General features: G+C 37.6%; 2 protein-coding genes across 11 annotated transcripts in view; one reads left to right on the top strand and one right to left on the bottom strand.

Moving 5' to 3' along the window:
- The window catches only part of CASK (calcium/calmodulin dependent serine protein kinase), a 187,651-nt gene that overhangs the window by 90,238 nt on the left and 84,550 nt on the right, over positions 1-12,863 (bottom strand). For all 10 annotated transcript variants that reach the window (XM_063181790.1, XM_063181802.1, XM_063181784.1 and 7 more), the window contains exons 4-5: positions 10,695-10,772; positions 9,268-9,340 (exon numbers count right to left, since the gene is read on the bottom strand). In XM_063181790.1, the coding sequence (XP_063037860.1) occupies positions 9,268-9,340; positions 10,695-10,772 (151 nt within the window). The remainder of the gene's footprint in view (positions 1-9,267; positions 9,341-10,694; positions 10,773-12,863) is intronic.
- On the top strand, positions 1,439-3,920 carry GPR82 (G protein-coupled receptor 82). The gene is made up of 2 exons (XM_063150379.1): positions 1,439-1,638; positions 2,851-3,920. Exon 2 carries the CDS (start codon positions 2,880-2,882, stop codon positions 3,918-3,920), a length of 1,041 nt encoding a protein of 346 aa, XP_063006449.1. The 5' UTR covers positions 1,439-1,638; positions 2,851-2,879.

The following is a 12,863-nucleotide window of genomic DNA, read 5'->3' as shown; positions in this document are numbered from 1 at the left end:
TCCATTTGAGTATCTTCAAACACATTTAGATAAAGCACACCATTTGTAAGTTAGGTGAAAGGAAGTAGTCCACTAAAAGAATAAGGAAGGTGCTTGCTACACCTTAGAACCAACTGCAACTGTATTCCTGGCATTTTAAAAAAACTTACAATACTTCATTACTTTGCTATTGCTCTCAATAATCCATTCCAAAATAAAGTCTGATAGACTCTAGTTCACTACAATAATCTATTATCATACAATAATTCAGAAAAAAATGCAGCAGTTATGTCTTCTTACAGCATGAATTATTATCATTAAATTATAAATACTACAGGCAACAGTCAATAACCAACCAAATAATACTAGCAACTAAAAAAAAAACCTGCTAATTGGAATTGTTCACACCACTCTCAGCAACTTTTCAAAATATGCATTCTTTTATCTAAACCTCAGTGGAATGCCACAGCAACAAGTTCTTCTAATACCATTTAAGAAAGTATTAAACATGTAATAAATAGAAGACTCTCTCTGTTAGAATGATTTTTAATATAATATACATTCAGAAGTGGAAAATTAGGTATAATTAACAAGAACAAGAATTAAAGCACATGCAAACTAATCACAGCTTCACAACCTAATTACTAATACTCCACAGCAAATAAATGTAATTGTAAATGAGTTCAGCTATGAATTCAGAATAAGAAGCCAGCTTATATGTCCATTATATTAGAAAAAAAAATAGCAATAATGAGACTGAACAATGATAACAGATCATGAGGCGAATTTATGCTTAAACATAAAGCCAAACTGGCAAAACAAGAACCCTACCAAACTTCTGTTCTCATAAAGGAACTTATTTAGAGGTTATCTTACACCACAGATGTATCAGAAAGCAGAAAGCCCAAAAGACTCAACTTCTGTAGAGGTGACCAGAGTTTGTCCTATGCTGTGGAGGAAGAAACTGTCCTGTGTACACCTCTGGATGCTTTGTGTGAAACACTGCATGTCTTGGACAGTCCATTGAGTCCATTTTCCCTGCCAGAACCCTTGGATGTATCAGGTGTAAATTGTTTCCCCACAATCCACCACCTGACCAGACAGAAGAGATGTGTCCATACGGTCACTCATGAGAGGACAGACATGGACACAGCACACTGCACATGGCCTTTGGGAACAGACAGCTTGTGGAGCTGAAAACCTGTTAAATATGACTGAAAGGACAAGTTTTCATGCATAAAAGAGCAGCGTGAAGGAAAAAAAAGGGCAGTCCTAAAGAGAACTCCTCCACCCCCAAAAGGGGAAAGCGCTACACAAAGGATTGTGAGGTGTTTTTTCTGTGCTGCACCTAAAGGACTGTCACAGCTGCTCTTCCAGGCTATCTCCAACTTTTTTTTTCCCTAATGGAGCGGATCCTGACTTAATTTCAAAGCCTTTTTAGTACAGACATCATATTTTCTGAACTTTAAATGCCTACCTGCCTCCTGACACTGTAAAAGGAAAGTGTACACTCTGAAAACCTAGTTATGTCAGAGAGAAATTTTTAACTGCACTCTCCAGGTTCCAGTGCCATCACTTTCACTGCAGCAGTGGAGAATAAACAGATACCAGACAGAAATATTTCCTGTCAGCAAGAGAAGGTGCCTGCAACTTGTATAGGTAAGCTTAAAATTACTGCTTTGTTTTACCTTAATGAAATTCAGTCAATTACAAAAATTTTCATCAGATTTCTAAAATAAGTAAATTCATTCATTCATTCAAAATTCATTCATTCATTCATTCAAAATTTACTTATTTACTTCTAAATAAGCAAATTAACAATTACTCTGTGAATTCAACTCATTATAATAAAATAATTTAATACATTTTGGTTCAACAATATATATAGAACTTGGTGTACATTAAAATGCAAGAGCTATAAAAGTTAGTTTAATTTGCAAGTTTTCAAACACTGCCAAAAGCATAGTTTTTCCACTTGTCTGGGCTTTTTGCAATTGCTACACCAAACCCTCTGTAGCATCTGAGTTCATTTGTTTACAGCTGTTTTAAAAAAATTATTATTAGTCTCTAAGTTCAAAATCTGTTTTTTTTTTTATATGATTTGATATGGGGAAAAAAACTAACTAGGATACACTCCACTAAAATATGTATGTATATCTATGCATACAACAGCAAAAACTCTCCACTACAGGGTTGTAAGCTGAAATGTCATTTTTTACACACAGTCATTGCACAGAACTTTCATTTCTTATTTTCAGTTTGGAAATTGAGAAAAGACTGAAAAATGAACTTGGAAGAAATTAATGTACTGCAGTTTTCAATAATCACTGTATATACGAAAAAATATAGACTGAGTTGCTAAATGTACATCTGACATTAGAGCTGTGATAAAGTAACACCACATACAGAAATGAGCACAGAATAAATATATATAGTGAGATTCTTGCAGTATACAGATTAATTTATAGTTAAATGGAGGTACAGATACTCTTCTGCATTTCTGGAATTAAAGTAATTCTTTGCACTTAATTTGCTCATTTAATTTTAAATGGTCTGTAAGTGGTTTCCAAATTAGGTTACAGACGTTCCAGAAGACTGAGAAATAAACCAAGATCATAGAAGTTATTGCCAGCCCCTAGCTTGAACCTTCAGATTCCTAATTTATTTTATTAGATTCTATGCACATAAAAGCTTTGGGGTGTAATTTTTCTTCATGAAAACTTCAGTGGAAGAGAATGGCCAAACTGTAACCTCATGCAAACTTAAGGTAACAGGATGAAAAGTGAGGGAGACAGAAACAGCTCAGATAAGAGCAAAGAAGAGATGTTAGATGCACATTATAGAAATATTACTTTTTAAATTGTGTTTCAGCTCTGACCACTCAAGGAATCCTGCCATAAATGAACAACTCATCATGTCTTCAGCCATCGCCAGCTACCACCGTAGCTCTCCCCATCCTCTACTCCTGCCTGTTTCCCGCTGGAATCTTTGGGAACATTCTGAGTGCCTGGATATTTTTACGTAAAGTGCCCACCAGAAGGACTCAGTACATTTACCTGGCCAACCTGGTGGCTGCAAATCTGCTGGTTTGCAGCACCATGCCCTTCCTGGCCGCCTACTTTGCCGAGGGGCACCGCTGGCCCTACGAGTCGGTGGCGTGCAGGATCGCCCATCACCTGGGGACGCTGGTGATGCAAGTCAGCATGTACGTGACCATCACCATCCTGTGCTCCACTGCCCTCAGCCAGTATGCCACCCTGAAGAAGAACTGTGGCCCACAACACTCCCCAGCTCTGCCAGGAACCCTCCACGGGCGCCTCCTGCACGAGTTCCGGCGGCCAAAGTTCGCTAAATGTTTGTGTGCTGTTATCTGGCTGATTGTGCTGTGCATTACAGTCACAGCCATCACCTACAACGTCCAGGAGAGGGTTTCAGGAGAGTTCCCCACGTGCTACAACATCAAGGTAGAAGCTGGTGAACGTGCTGCAATGATTGCAGCTTATCTTGCCACTGTGTGTTTCTTTCTGGCTTTTATGACCGTTTTGTGGTCGTACTATTCTCTTACCAGACATCTGAGCAGAATACAAAAAAACACCTGCATTGGAGAAAGACATCTCATTTACAGAACAGTGAAAAGAAACATTCTTGTCATCCAGGTGATATTAACTGCCTGTTTTCTTCCATATCATATTTTCAGGCCAATTTTCTATGGATTTCTTACAGATAATGACTGTCCAAGATTAAATTATCTAGTAGAAATTAAAAATGTCCTTACTTGTCTTGCTGCTACTAAAAGCAGTTTAGATCCACTTATAACCCTTCTGTTAGATAAAACATTTAAGAAAAGTTTTTATGCCCTGTTTACAAAATCCACACCAGAAGATCAAGAACGTAATGATGATATTTTCACTGAAATGGGAAGGAATATGGAAAGATTTTAAAAGACTATAAATAATAATTAACTAATTTAAACCTTTAGGCAAGCTTTGATATAAAATGGCAAATATTTAAATAAAATGGTGACATATTGCATTTCCTTTTCAAATCATCTTGCTTGCTGCATCAACATTGGCCATAATAAATCCTATGTGTACATCCAAATGAATCCAAGTTTGTAGAATGAACAGTGCAATACCCATTAATCCATGTAATACAAAAGATGTTTTACATTTGACCTATGGACACTTCCTTTTACCTAAAAAGTCAAGGAAGAAGGCAAAAACTAGGCTGGAGTTGAGGACCCCACTCTCTCTTGTTATCAGCAGAAGTTTTGGACACAGGTTTCCTTTCCAAGAAGGTTGAACAGAGCACAGACACTTTCCTTGGGATGGGTGAATCACAACTGTGCTACACATCCAACAGCCAAGTAACCACAGCAAGGCAGAACTGAGCAGTCAAAGCTTTCCAGATGACAAAGTGCTGCTGGCAGGACTGGTTTTAGATCATCAGCTGCATTCTGGGTGAGCAGAGCTGTTCACTACCAAAGTGCTCTTCTGATCTGCACAAACCTAAACCCAAACCCCACCAATTCTGTCCTTCCTGAAGTACAATTTATAGGGAATGTACCTGAATTATCTCAGCAAAATGCCTGCCTGGTCTTGTTTCTCTTAAAACAGTTTTTGAGGGCAGCATAGGCTGAAGACATTCCCCCTAAACTTTTCTAGTCACAACCACTTGTTCCCCAGTGCTTATCAAAAAGGCAAGAAAATGAATGAAATTTTAGGAACTACTAATCAAATACAACTTTGTGACAGACTCTAAGCAAGATCTCATTCCAACACTTCTACATAGCACAAAAAATTATATATATGCCTGATTATTTTCCTATGTAATCTGCCCGAGATGATGTCCTTTGAAGTTCTTAACTGCATCAAAGTTTTTCTTGTTTCAAATAGTGGAAAACCTTTTGTGCAGTACAGGCAATTTGAGAAACTACAAATTGAGTCCTGCACTGGTCTAGCATTTGACAGAAGAGTTCATGGAGGAAAATCCCCCAAAACTTAAAGGCATGAAGGATGAGGAGAGTTAGAAAACACTACAGCAAAACAGAGCTCATGTGGAAAATTTCTTTCATTGCTTGGACATGCTGGTGCCAAAACCAGAAGTTAGCAGGTGACATGTGAATTGTTTAATAAAAACAATAAAACAACTCATTTCTATTGGAGTGAACACAAAATCATAAGGCAAAGAGGCACAGCACCTGGTTTGCAAAGCAGTTTAGGGACCACAAGAGCCTGTCAAATTTTTGGTTAAGTCATTCAAATGTGCTGCATGGGAAGGCAGGTCATCAATCAGAAGACACGAATTTTCTGACTGTATGAGCAAATGACTGAAACATATAAACTTATTGACCATAAAGTTTTTAAATGTTCAACTCCAGGTAGGCCAAGCAGAATAAATACACTTTTCTCAGCCAAACTGCTTCTGAACATACTAACAGATCAACAGGAAAAGGGCTGGACAAAACAAGCACAGAGACCTTGAGATAGGAAGCAGGGGCACAGGAGTGAAAATAAACAGGGGAAAAGAGCATTGCCTGAAGAAACACTGAGAAATGATACTGAAAGTTTTGTTTTTGGAGTCTCTTGTACATTGAATGAGGAAGTGTATCTCAGAAAAAAATGTGGCCAGGTAGGACACTCAATTGCACCTCTGAAAAAGGGGATTTTGCAGCCTTAATCACTTTTTAACAACTTAATATGTAACAAAATCCTCACCAAGAAGTGGCTACTGGATCTCAAGGATCTAGTAAGCTCTAGAAAGTACAGAAAAAACACCAATTATTACTGTATGTCCCCAGAAAGCATAAAAGAAGTTTCAAAGTGAAAAGACTAGAAGGAAAGTAACACGCAACAGATTTCTTGTTCTGGGTATTCAAACATGGAAAAAGATAAAGCACAGATTCTGTCCTGGTAATGTTTTAAATAGCCAAATATACAGTTACATAAACACACACAAACACATATATACTACTTTTCCTCATTTTTTAGAAATGCCTAAAAGCAGAAGTGTAGGAGTTGAACTCTACCAGCAAAATCTGAAATGCTAAGCTAGAAGCAGTTCAGGCAATGAAAGACAGAAGTGGTAACTGAGTGTGCTCTCAGAATTCATATCATGGGTTAAGTTCTGTGAAATGCAAAAATCAGCATGCAAATCTATCCACAGGTCAAGTCTCAGGTCACCTGCACCAACTCAGATGTGTATGTGACACACAGCGCAGAGCATAATACTTGGTCCTATTCCCTGGAAAAACTCCCTGGTTTTGACTCCCAGTCACAGAAATATTGAACTGAATCTTAATGACAGAGAAGGTAGAATATGTGCATTTTTGCATTAGCAGGTTTTTCTATTTAGATGATCACATGTAGGAACAAGCATTAATACCTATCCAGATAAAGCCATAATTAAAATTTTGGACGTCTGCATTTTGCTGACAGGCTTACCCTGACCCCCGTTGCACACTAATTTGCTAATCAGTAAAATATACAGGTATGTGGAAATCATGGAACAAAGCTGGAGCACTTGGAATGAGGTAAGGATGAAACTTCAGCAATTAAAGCTCTTGATGTGATTAAATTACTCTTACACCTTATATATTCTCACTCTTATATCCCTCAGTTATACTAAAAGGTATTTTTATAGCAACAATTTTGCAACAATGGAAAATTCTGCATAACAATAAAGGCTCAGAAAGGATTGCAAAACCTCTTGATGTTTTACTGATAAAAACCATTCTGTTAAAGTTATTACAAAAATAAGCCAGTAACAAGTGGTACTCAAATTGCAGCAGGAGTTTTACAGGAAAACACAAGAATCTCACTTCAGAGCCATATCCCCCCCTTTCCTTTTTGCTGCTTTCTTACATAAAAGATTTCTCTGTACACAAGCTGCTCTGTAACAACATTTGGTAATGGAAAAGACTTCCTTTCAATGCTGCTATTTTCAACAGTCACCTTCTGGGTATTCCTGACACAGCAAGGTTATGACAGAAGAAAAGGAATTGCTGAGTCCTCTATCAGTAGGATGAAAGAACAGGAACAAATGCTGTGGTAAGGGAAAAAATTCTTGCCATTCACATTTCTGATGCACAACTGTCTTGAGTTTTCTACCTTCCTGCACCTTCTGTTTTCCTTACCATGAGATCCAGCTTCCAAGCACTGCAGGACCACGTTCACTGAGGGTGAAGTAGATTTGTAATTGTCATTGATTATAAAGCCTTTAAGCAATGCTGAAGGGGCCCAAATGATATACACAGGCTCAAGAAATATCTGGTCTCACAGAGCAATTAGGACAACTGCAGGCCATCCTGTGAAAGCTTTCACATTTTCATTCTGACATCAGAGGTGAATGTTGGGCACAGCAAGTTCGTCCCAGGCTGGGGTCACTTGGAAAAGTCAGGTGAAGTTTCTGGCAGCAGACAACAGCAAACTTTAATTTTGTATGCTATAAACTGTCTAACTTCCTAATCAGCCAGGAGCTAAGGGAGCACAAAAACAGCTGAAAGACACCTGAACCTTATGTGGACTAGAAGGTGGTGATCTTCCTGTGCAGCAAAAAATGACCAAGCATTTTACGTTTCAAAATAACATTCACAGAACATCTAAAAGGGAGAAAAATGTAGCCTGACTATATCGGCCTTACAGATTTTATCAAAGCACTTTCACTTTCACCCATTCAGGTAATTTCTAAAGTGGTCATTTAGTCTATTTCCTTTCAAAACAACATCTACAGTGACATCTAGAGCCTGGATACTGCACTTTAATGTGTTCAACTCCCAAGCCCCACAGCTCTGCACTGCTTTTGCCAAAACAAAACACTGCTGGTTTAAACAGCTTTACACCGATACCTCAGACATTTTTTTCCTAACCCATGTAATTTGAACAGGTTCATTTCTAAGTATAGTGTTTTAAAAAAACAATCCTGTGAGTCTGAGGTTCTAAGAGACAGGATAGGCACTAAAATAAATCCCCATTTTACCCTCAGCAAAAAGGCCTCCCTCAAAGGCCCTTGAAGCTAACACTTGGGTTTTTTTTTTCAAGAAAAGCAAGTGGAGCTTTCACAAACACACAGCAACATAAAGATTAAGTTAATTCTGAAATTCATGAGGTACTAAAACCAAGCAATTAAAAGTACCTAGAACCCTCAACACACAACAGGATGAGACATTCTACCAGCAATTAAGAGCTGGCATTCAAAAATTCTGATTTTTAGACTCTGTCTTAAGAAATGACTATTAAAACAAAAAAACTTCAAAAGAAAGCCTCTTAATAATCTTCCTGATTTTAAAAGGAAAGGAGTAAGAGGTTGTAAATGGTCTGCAATGTCTGGGTACAGAAGACCAAATGACTTCTCATGAAAACCACCAGTTCAGTGTCTCTACTCCCTCCCCTCACAGGTCACCTGCAGGAGTCTGAAGCAAAGTTTACCCTCCCTCCATCTTCTCTGTTCACTAAAATCCAAGAGTCACTTCTCAAACTTCACCATCAGAGCTTGCCAGTATTTTTCTTACTTCCTACAGTGCTTGACTCACTTTGGATGAAATCAAACTCTCGGAGAAGTGGGAATAACTACTTTAGGCAATGACATTAACAACGAATATGCATATTCAAATTGAAGAGAGTCAAGCCCACTTGGGTTAAAACTCCCAGCTACTTACAATGAAGTACTTTAGGATAAACTACTTCCATAAATATCCATAGAAACAGCACAAAATTTACCAGATTAAAACCAGTATGCACACACACTGGTCTTAAACACTGCATTTATCCTCCCAAACTTATTTATATTAAAGAAGTTTTCATAATAATAAATGTTTATTGGACTGTCTCCAAGAAGCAGATAATATTACTAATATTGTAGCATTGAAGCCTGTGCATCTCTATGAAATCTCAGTGTGAATGAGGGCTGTCATTATGCTGTCAAATTGATGCCAATAAACTACCAATTCCAATTGAATTTATGCAATTAATTTATATACACATTTTCCTAACAAGAAGAAAATGCAAGCAGATTCCCTATGCATATTCAAAAACTAGAAATTAAACTGACTTTCAAAGCATGTTGTAATCAAATGCATGTACAATTTGTGAATACAGACCTCCTAAATGTTCTATATTGATGGAATTAGGGTGGGCTTCAATCTTACATGACACAGTAAGAGTAAAAACTCACTCAGGAAATGGAGATTCCTTTTCTACAGCTCCTCCCCCTCTCTAAATTATTGAAATTGAAATTCAGCACTTTGCATTATTGTGGTGAAGGAAAAAAAAAGTAATTAAGCCCCCTTACCTTCACATCTCTGTGAATTATATTATTATCATGACAGTAACGTAGAGCTTCCAGTATCTGTCTCATGTAATGACTGAAAAAACAAACACATTATGCATGACAAACCTGCAGGAAAAATTACTATACACATTTAACCATCTAAGTATTAAGAGTCTAACTGTATAAAACTAATCAACCAATTTAATCTCAAATACACAGAGATGAATGGAGACTGCAGTTTAGAACGGAGTTTAGGTTTATAGTAGTGAATAATACAATCAAAAGCTTGAGAATTATTCTGATCGAAGATGAGGGAAATTAGAAAAGAAAAATCTGTGTTTTCCAGGTTTTTTAAAAGGTTCCAAATGTTCAATAATTCTGCTTGATATGACAAGGAAGTCAGGGACCCTCCTTTTTTTTTTTTTTTTTTTTTTTTTTTTTTTTTTTTTTTTTTTGTAACAAAACACAAAGGAAAAAGGAAAGAAAAAAGTGAGTATCAGTGCCTAATTTATCTGGAAAAGGATTGCACCAAGGTCTTGGCTTGCTTGGTGCAGACTGGAGAGGATCCCTGTTCTCCACTGTGTCCAAAGGATGCCCAAAGAGACCACAGCAGGGCCAACACGTGCAGCAGGACCCTGGGCTGCTTCAGAGCATCACTGTGGCTCAGGGAGCCAATCCTTGTTCTCTGGGGGCTCCAGCTGGTTAAGGGCAATGTTTTTGCCCACAGGAACATCACAATGCACTGGATCAAGCTGCTCAGGGAGGCTGTGGAATCTCCCTCCTTGGAGGGATTCTAGACCCCACTGGACAAAGCCTGAGCAGCACAACACAAATGCTGTGCTGAGCCTGAGCAGGAGCCTCAAACACAGACATTGATGTCTCCTCCAACCTGGCTCCTAGCATGCTAAAAAATCCACAGTGTTGAGAAAAGCAAACAAAGAATGCTGTGGGCTTTGAGCTCAACTATCAGGCCATCAGGACAGTGGATTTCATTACCCTTTTGAAATTTTATAGAGTCATCTTAGTTAATCTCATAAGTGAAAAGATGAGGTGACTATAAATACAGTGATACATTAGAAAGAAAAAACCCAAATCGACTCCATCTAGAAAGAAAAAACCAAACCAACTCCACCAGTAAAATTCTCACCCTGTTAGGCAAGTCACTTAATGCCATCACATGAGAGATCCATAAAGGCAAACACAGCCAATTATGTATCAGATGTGAAATAGAGTTTTACTCAGTTATCTCATCCAAATCTGTAACTAGTAAATGGCAAAATGCTCCAAAATTCTACTTTGATTGTGCTAATTATTGCAATAAACATCTAGAGTGTGGAAACAGGATTATTTATAGTACAACTTTCAAGTTTTAGCTAACAGATTGTACAACACAATATTCCATTCTTTTCTATTTATCCTGAGGGATTCATTAAAATTATAATAAATACCTGGCTACAGCTTCACTGTAGACAAATCCAGCATCTGCTCTCTTCACAATTTCAAAACACAGGTCTGCTCCATCCATACTGCAGGTAAAAAGAGGCAAAAATGCTTAAAACTGGTAACTACAATCAATTACATAAAAATGCTTTAAAAATGTATTTATTTCCCTTACATAAATCTTATACTCTAGATACAAGTACAGTGCATTACTCATTAAAACAGCATTTAATGGGTAATCTAATAGAAAATGGCTTGCCAGAGGTTAGCCATTTTATGTCCCTCAAGTCATGTAACAGTTCTCTAAAAGCATTACCAATACCAAACATTTACTTAATTGTTTAAACTGCTCATTGAACAAGGTGTGCAAGAAAAGTCAATGCTCTGCAAAAATAACACTGCAATTTAACAATTAGCTCCTGATATTAGGTTAAGTGTGTTCTTATAAGCATTCCAAGTGCAACTCTATACTAACAACTGTAGTAATAAAAAAATATTACTCAATTTGAATTTTTAAATTAAGACTTTAAAAAATACTCTAGAAATACAGTAGAGTCTTGCCAGTTGGCATTCTCCTCTGGATAATTAAGCAGCCAAGATGAGATTTTACAGCTCACAAACACCTGAGAACACTGACAGCCCACATACTGTATCACCAGCTCTGAAAGTTGATACCTTTTTCCTCTTCTTCCTCATTTTTCTGATCACCAAACTTCCCACAATGAGCAGCACTACACTTTGGATGGAGACAAATTCACAGACCTTAGTCTGAAATTAGGCTGCCATTTCTCTAAAATGAAGCAGCCTGGTGCTGCCCTTCTTTTCCCTCTCCTGAAAGGGACCTAAGATTTTTATCTAGAAATGTTCTCAGCCTGATGGGGCAAGAAGAGAGCCATGAGTTAACAGAACAATAAAAATCACATGACTCATGTTTAATAAGGCACTTGCAAAAATATTGAATGTAACATGACATCTTCAGCTTCACACCTTTTCTTTTTACTCTCCACAAAGAATAAAGGGGGAAAAAACCCAAAAGGTAGAATTTCCAGGGCATCTGGACAGCCAGCACTCCCAGGGCTGTTTCAGTAAGTTATTCAGAATATCACCATCACTCCTGCTTGGTTACATACCTGCAATGCCAAACCTCTGCTTAGGGAGCCACAAGTCATGTGCAGAAGCTTTAACTCTCAAATAAACCCCTAAGGTATCCCTCATGCAAAATACACTATCACGTGGATAGAGCACTGACAACTGCAAGAGGGATTGGTGACCAAAAGAAAAACACATAGAAGAGTGCAAAGAGCCCCATATTGCCAAACCATGACTGTTCTTCACTGCATCAATATTCCTCTCTGTAGGTTTTATTCCCAGCAGTTTTTCTGTCTTGCACAGCTCCTGACACCAGGTCTGCATACAGGGCTAAATATCACCCAGAGGATATCACAGAGTCCATAAAACCCGGAGGATGCAAATATTTAAAAATAAAAATAAATACATAAATATATAAATATCACCCAGAGGGTATCACGGAGTCCATACATCCCAGAGAATATAAATAATAAATATATATATATAAATACATAAATATCACCCAGAGGATATCACAGAGTCCATATAGGAGCCATGGGGCAGGGACCTGGAATTTACTGGCTCATTTGAAAAAAATCCCTCATGTCAACCTCTCAACCCTCTCTCAAATGTAGAATATATAAAATGTATGATCAGTTACCAAAAATAAGGAGATGTCATTCTCATGAAGCAGCAGAACCCTTTAGAAGACAAATTATCTGTACTTTATAACAAGTCAGTGAAATTAAAGATCCAGAGGCACTCAAGCTTTTTAGAGCATGAATAGTTTCTGAGACAGGGAGGGAGGAGTGTGATGTTTTTACATTAATTTTTCTATTACACAAGGTGTTTATTATCAGCATGGTCTTTAACATGTATTTCTACCTCCCACTTACAGATTCCAGCATTTTTAATTGAAATTTTGTACCAGTAAGTGCCAGTTTGAATTTCTTCTTGGCAAATATGTTTGAAAGTTATACTCCATTAAGATGAGCTCTGTTGGCCTCCCAAGCACAAACAGGAGGCAGGTGTACTTTAATCTCTCACTTCAATTGAGTATTTTTTCAAGACAAAATCTTTTTTTTAGAGAGAAGATTGTGATTCATGTG

The sequence above is a fragment of the Melospiza melodia genome, chromosome 2 (assembly GCF_035770615.1).
Source record: "Melospiza melodia melodia isolate bMelMel2 chromosome 2, bMelMel2.pri, whole genome shotgun sequence".
Classification (NCBI taxonomy): Eukaryota; Metazoa; Chordata; class Aves; order Passeriformes; family Passerellidae; genus Melospiza; species Melospiza melodia.
The sequence above is the reverse complement of the archived record's forward strand: the minus strand, read 5'-3'. Positions and strand labels throughout refer to the sequence as shown.